Source organism: Pygoscelis adeliae, unplaced genomic scaffold, assembly GCF_000699105.1.
Source record: "Pygoscelis adeliae isolate BGI_AS28 unplaced genomic scaffold, ASM69910v1 Scaffold275, whole genome shotgun sequence".
Taxonomy (NCBI): Eukaryota; Metazoa; Chordata; class Aves; order Sphenisciformes; family Spheniscidae; genus Pygoscelis; species Pygoscelis adeliae.
In genome coordinates, this window is record NW_008824763.1 from 532309 (window position 1) to 539340 (window position 7032).

The 7032-nt window shown below is 52.1% G+C and overlaps 1 protein-coding gene across 1 annotated transcript in view; it reads right to left on the reverse strand.

Moving 5' to 3' along the window:
* The window catches only part of CADM1 (cell adhesion molecule 1), a 168657-nt gene extending 162958 nt beyond the window's left edge, over positions 1-5699 (reverse strand). The window contains exon 1 of the mRNA XM_009323555.1: positions 5680-5699. Coding sequence (XP_009321830.1) covers positions 5680-5686 — 7 coding nt within the window. The 5' untranslated portion in view covers positions 5687-5699. The remainder of the gene's footprint in view (positions 1-5679) is intronic.
* Between the last annotated feature and the right edge of the window lie 1333 nt (positions 5700-7032).

The following is a 7032-nucleotide window of genomic DNA, read 5'->3' on the forward strand; positions in this document are numbered from 1 at the left end:
AATTCCTTACAATCCTAGGAACCAATTCAAAACGAAAAGATACCCATTTCAGAGGTGCTTCCCCCCCCCCGAGAGCGTCCATGAGACACTCTTGCAAGGAATTAAACATAGTCATTCTATAGGAACCACTGAAGTCATATTTAAGACAACCGCCCCCATCTCAAAGAGGAATGAGGATCAATAGACCCACCCAACCTCAACCCAAAATTGAAAAAAAAGTACCCCAGCAAAGACAGCCTTATCCGACATACCGCGTGCACCTCCCAGAGTCGCGTTCCACCTACATCGTGTTGTGTTAACGTACTTGAAAACTTGAGATCCAATTTACCAAAGAGAGCCTGGAGGAGAGAGGCATCCTATAATCGTGCATCCGAAGTTCTCCCAGGGCGATGTAAAAGCTGCATCATTGGTTTTGCTATAAACGCTCTGTTTACAAGGCTCCATATATTCCTATATAGCAATAAATGATCTGCCTCTGAGTATTTTCTTTACTTCTCGCCTACAAGTTTCTCCCCCTTTCCCTGCAGATGTCCGAAGGGAACAGCGTTCATCTCCTATCTACCCCGCTTTAACCTTCGCTCTTACCGAGAAGAGATGCGAATGCGCTTCACATGCTGAAGAAGCAATATCTGGCAGTATGGATTCAGGGAGAGTTGATTAAATGTGTACGTTCTGTTAAAGATTATATGAACGATTAAGAGTGTAAGACCTTTAAATCGAACCAGAAGCTGTATGTGGACGGAGCTCGAAAACCTCAGCGTGGGAGTCACTTTTAGTAGCTCTGCCTACTAGGTTAACGAGTAATGCCTCTTTCGGAGCCACTTTCAGACCAGAAGCTGAGCAAGGAGGAGGAAAAACGGTCCTTAACTGCTATGCGGCAGACAAAGCAGCCGTGTATCACGACACTACAGATACGCTCTCCCAGCGACACAGCGCAAGTCTTCGTTTTGAGCAGACGGTAAACTGTTCAGAAACGAAGGTCGGAAGTGAAAAGTTAAGTGAAAAAGGAGAAATTACACTCGGTTTTTACACACCCAGAAAAATCTTTCCGTGCATCCGCGCTTCAATGGCGACTACGGACAAGAAGCAGGAGCAAGTTCAGTGGGTCTCGCCTCATCCCTACCGTGAGTCGCTGTAAGCATCTACAAGATCCAGGGACTAGGAGCGTGCTGCACCGATACGGCACGGGTAGGGACGGCACGCAGCCTGACAAACCACCCTGCTCCGTCCGCGGTTCTCCGCTTCCCCCTCGTCCACCGGCAGGCACTGAGCACGGGCATCCTCCTCTGCTCCGCTACCCGCGTCCAGGAGAAGCAAGGCGCCGGGGATTAGTTTGCGGAAGAGCCAAGGAAATACCGGCTGGCTCAGCAGGGCGCCTACGCCCACTGCTCAACTGCAAATCAAAACGCTCCCGCACATCAATTTAATTTGGGCCCCCGTCGGCCGACAGGCCCTAAGGAAGCGCACGTAGCTTCTCCGGACTCTGCACAGCATGGTAAAAAAGGAGGGTGGCAGAAAAATTCATCTGCCTAGAGAACTAGAGCTGCTGTCAAACTGACCTAGATTCTCCCCGACACCTTGGAAGCGCTTCACGTGGCAAGCGGGGGTTTCGCTTTGTTTCCTTCCTGCTGCACCCGTCCCGGAAAAGCAGGCTTGCTCCGAACCGTCCCAACGAACCCAAACCGTCCTCCACAAGCTCCGTTTGACAAAGCTGACGCTCCCCTGATGACAAGCATTCACCGTCCTGATGTTTGTTCAGCCGGCTTTCCAACCCAACGCCACGAAGCCCAGTCAGGCTGTCATCAGGAAACGAGAAGGAAAAACGCCGTCGCTGGGGATCTCAGCGCCAAGCAACGTTACCAAGTTATCCAGAAGCCTTCCCCCCAAGAAAGGCAGGAAAAGCCAATGCTTTTAAAGAGCTGCTGACACCTAAGAGAACGCGGCACTCTTCCTTGTTAAAAAGAGCTCATGCAGTGCGTGGCACTGCCTATCCTCACGTCAGCTCAAAATAGCGCCTAATTTTATACAGACCGGGGAAAGCAGGAGGGGCAACTCTTCGGAGCTTCCCTGCTTCTACTGAGCTCCCAACCCCATAACCTACGTCCAACGTTAGCTACTGTGGATAAAGACATCGAAGGGGCAGGCGATGGGAGCGCAGACAGAGAGCTCAAATCATGTTTTCAAGCAAAATCGCTTAGCGCGTCAATCCAAAACAAACCAAGGTACAGCAACAGTTCTCTAAATGCGAATATCTCAGGCCTCCCTCACAACGAAACCAGTTAGAATTAGCTGGCCATCCTCATAAGCCAACTCCATGGAGCGACAGAGGGTTTCTGCGTTTGTCCTGTACGCTTAAGCGACTTGGGTTTGTCCAACATCAACCTCACTGCATCAGCGTTGTAAAAGACCCGACTGGCATCTTTTAGAGCAGCACCCCTGAAAGCAAGCCACCGTATCTGCAGCGCCCAGCACCAAGTTCGACATCACCTTCCGCTTCAGGAAAGCAAAGAAAACGATACTTGCCGTTCTTCTACAAACCTCAACCAATTGAGCTAATCCATGCAAAATGCCTGAGCAAACGTGACCGTGTAACCAAAGGCACCGCAGCTTTGCGGCTGTGGGGGTAAGTGACTGTCTTGATGCTGCAGAGCACCGCAAACGTTAAGGACTGGGGTGGACGTCCACGCGCCTCCGGCCGGCGCAGAAACAGCCCGCGTAACGAGGAGAAGTCTTTGCAGTGGAGCCATAAACCAGAGCCAGCAGCTTCCCCCACCCCCCCGGGGCCTGATCCAGCCGTTCCGTTTCAACACCTTCCAGCGGACAAAGGGCAGCTGTTGCCCCAACGTTACCCCGTGCCACACCAGGGCAGCCGGGGTGGGGAACGGCTTTCCAGAAAGCCACCGCGCTTTCTCAAGGTCGCAGATCTATCAGCGTCACGGACCGCACCTCCGAAAAGCATTACCGCGATGAAGTGCGCCAAGCGAGAGTGCGCTCTCTGCAATTCAGTGATGGACAAACGTTCGGCTTCTCGGCGACAAAGTAAGGGCTGGGCGGGTATGAGACACCATTATTTGTGCAAATTAGCCCAGAGGCTACACGTAATGCTCAGGCCGCGCAAAGAAAGTTTTCTTCCTAGCCCCATTTCAGCAGAGCCCTACTTTGCTGTAACCCCGGCTCCAAAGCTTAACATATTTAAGAGTTCTGCGAGGGAAGCTGCCAGGCAGCCTCATTTAAAAAACAGAAAAGCGGCAACAAGCGGTTTCTCATGCTTGATCCGATTACTCTGATCCCTCTTCTGATGCGGCAGACTCCGGCTCCTACTTCCATTACTGCACGGTGGGGAGCAGGGGAGGGAGGGGAGCATCACTTCGCCGCTTGATATGTCTTCCTTCCCTGTCACGCTTCGGAGAAGGGATACGGAATAAAGTGGATGGAGGGGCCTGGGGCACACCCGCCTCCCAGGCGGAGGCGTCGCGCAGGCTGGTGGTACCGAGGGCCCCATCCAGCCGCCCACCCCTGGCGGCGAGGGCGCTCAGACCTCTCCCGCTGGGGCTTGCCAAGTCCCGACTGGCTCTCGTGCTGTCCACGAAGGGATCGTAGCTACCGGCAGCGTCGCTGCGCTAACAAAAAGGCGTGTTCCCGCACCAAATTTTGAGACATCTTAGGTCCAAGCTCACAAGAGGCGTCGTGTTTTGGATTAGCCCTTGAGTACATCTTTGTGAACGGGAGAGCACCGCCGCCGGAGTCCACCCCAGAGAAAACCGACTTGAGAGACCTGCTGACGGCTCGGGGAATACACTGACATTTCCATTCTGGAAGCAGACCTTTGAAGAGATTATAAATCAGAGTCAGGCGCTTACTAACACTGCTAAAAAAGGGCTCAACGAGATCAAAGAGGTTCATTCGCAGCCGTAACCTGAACCCAGGGCTTTACATACCCGGCTCTTGCCAAGCCCAAGCATAACTTTAGGAGGCAGCGCCGGTCCCGTGGGCAGCCTTGGCTCCGACGGCTCCATTCGCTGCTCCGCAGGTAGAGATCGCTGTCCACCATCGTTTCCATCGCCTAGCCCCCATCATACAAGCGCCGCAGCTTTGCCGTCCTACTGAAGAATCGAGCCAGTAACCTAACTGCTTAGGGCAAGCTTCAGAGCCGGCCTTGGCAGAGAAAGTAAGTAAGTTTCTAACACAACCATTTCCCGCTGCCAAAAACAGACACCTGGGTTTTAAAAAGTGCTCGCCACCGCGTGCTCTTCAGAGCCCATTTTCTCTCCGGTATTTGCACTGGACTGGCATTGCCACTAAGAGGAGGGGAGGGGGCGACACGGACTTCACTGTTTAGGCGGGACCCACAAAAATAGGCAGCGCTACTTCAGAAGGAAAAAACCGAGCCAAGCCCATCACGAACCCGCCAGAAGGCAGCACCTACACGTGCGACTGTCGGCAAACGGAAAACGCCGAGAAGCTGCCAGCATTTCCAGTGACAAAAAAAAAAAAAAAAAAAAAAAAAAAAAAAAACGAAAAATCAAAACTAAAGAGATTTTTTTCAGTTAAGCTACAGCCCACGGGAAGTTTTACGTTTCTGAGCAACACGGTGTGCTTAAGTGTCACACTTTGATCCTTTACACCAGCATCTTAACGGGGTCTCAAGTCTTAGAATAGGTTCACCTTGAGAATTCAGGAAGGTCAGAATGTTTTTAATACTCAAGTTTTGAAACCACAGAAGAACGTAATCAATTAAAGCCAAACCATAGGGTAAAAATAGCACGCTGGCCCAACCCTGCGAAGGGACATCGTCGATTGAAAATAACTAGGCGTGCAGGCCAATAAAAGTTCCTGGCACAATCCAGTCGAGTGTTTTAAATACAACAAGAAAGCCACCGACCGCATAGGGTGGGTGAGCACGTGGTAGGAGTTCGGCATCAATTACGAGAACCACCGCGGCTCCCCATGTATTTTTATCACTCGCTTTAATATATTTGGAACGGGTGAATCAGATTGACCCGAAAGCCAGGTTTTCAAGAGTCCCATGCAGCACCGCACAGCGCACACTGCAGTGCTCCCTAACGTCCACCTCCACTGCCACACAAAGACTTAAGGCGAGAACCCGATGTGCAACAGAGCAGGAAAGACAACAAGTTCAAGAGGCAACGAGTACACGAGGAAGGAGAAAAACTGTTGTTATGGCAGAAAAGGCTGGGAGAAACCAGGCGGACACCAGTCACGTGCAGGCAAGGGTCGTTAGAGGAGCCAGCCTGCACCCGCAGCACTTGCAGCCAGGGCTCTTTCTGCACTTGCCAATTAAGAACTGGAATATCTAAATTCAGCCCATGGCTCAACCGCAAACGCCAGCTCATCTCGGAGCGACGTGGGCCAGCTACCACGCACCGACGTGTGCCCCAGCCGACAAGCTCCCTCGCGACGCAGTTACCAAAGTTCTGATTGAAGCCCCGCGGTATTTTCCCCTCAAAAAATGCCTGCCACGAATGCAAAAAACACCCTTTTTCACCAGCACGCTCCCCTCGAAGCCAAGCCCACCAAAGCGTCCAAGCCAGCGCTGGACGACCTTCAAAGCGTCCCGTGGTGCAGCTCCCCATTAACCACAACAGCAGCTGCTAGCTGCAGCATGCAATTAAATCTCCAGGAAAGCAACTGATTTATGGAACTTAAACAAGTGCATACCACTCATAATTACAACATTCCACCTAGGGTCTCTCCTTCATTGCAGGTTTCCAAACAGGCTCTTTATTTAGTGCCGGTGGGTTTGTGCCACGGAGAACAGCACACAATATTCCCGGGAGAAACAAACACAACTTTTTTTTTTTTTTTCTTTTTTCCCCCCTCCCTTTCCACGTAGCATCCAATTTCTCAGAAGAGATACGGATTGCACGTCCAGCTTTGCTTGTGCTCTCAAACCACTGCGTAAGTGTTTACTTACTGGCCGAATTCCAGCTGCAGCAAACGCTGCAGACTTACAGCCTGCGCTACACTCGCAGCCTCCGGATTCTGCTAAAATCCCGTCTCCCTCAACCACAGGAGGAAACGTTAACTTTCCGGACACAGGGAGCCCCTGCATTCGAGACAGAAGTACTGCCACATGCTATCAAAAACCAGAAGAGGTACAGGTCGTCAAAACCCCTTTTGAAAGAAGTGTGGCAACAATCTCTACAAAAACTGGCATTAAGCAGAAACATCCAGAAAAATCTGCTTAAGTACAACGTCAGGAAGTTGTTTGGTTGTTGTTTTTTTTTTTGAGCAAACGCATTCTTAGGAACATTTAAACGGTCGTTGCAAACAGACGGCATATCCAGGCTGAAAGAAACGTTTTATTCCGGATGGCCTCGGGCAGGCGCAGGGTTAAAGAGCTGACCCATTTTTAGTCCAGCAATAGGGCAGAGACCACGTCCGCATCATGCCGTCGCCCCACGAACGTGTCTTTAGTTCTGGCACGGCCGGAGGAAGGCACGCCAAGCCACCCTGGGCTACCGAGTCAGAGCTGTGTGGTTACAAAGCCCTTCTTTATTTACACACCCAGGAAAGGCAGTGGAAGACAGACAAAGAAAACAGCAAGGCAGCATCAGCAAACCAGCCGCCGATAAGGCCTGCGGCTCGCTCCCCCGAGGAGCGTAAACCCTCTCCCCACCCTCCTGTCCGCCCCCCCCCCCCGGCGAGACGAACAGCAGCCGCCCGTGCAGAGGAGCATCCCCACGGCCAGTAAATACTGACGGTGGCCGTCCAGCCAAAGGTGCCGACAACTGCCCCCTCCTCCGTGCAGAGCGTGCGTGGAGCGGAGCCGTCTCCTAGTCTTCCCGTCTTTGGGAGGCACGGGAGCCTCCTTGGCAGTGGCTTCCAAGCCAGATTGTCATGCTTAAAAACCTGCGCTCGACTGCCTACATGCAAGACAAATGAGCCCAAGCTGCAACCCAGATGGATCGCTTTATTTACCAGCCCCTTCCTTGCAACGTTCCTCCGGTGTTTGCATTGCATGCAGAACGCAACCGCGTGTTTTTCAACGCCGGAGCTCAGCCAAGTCCG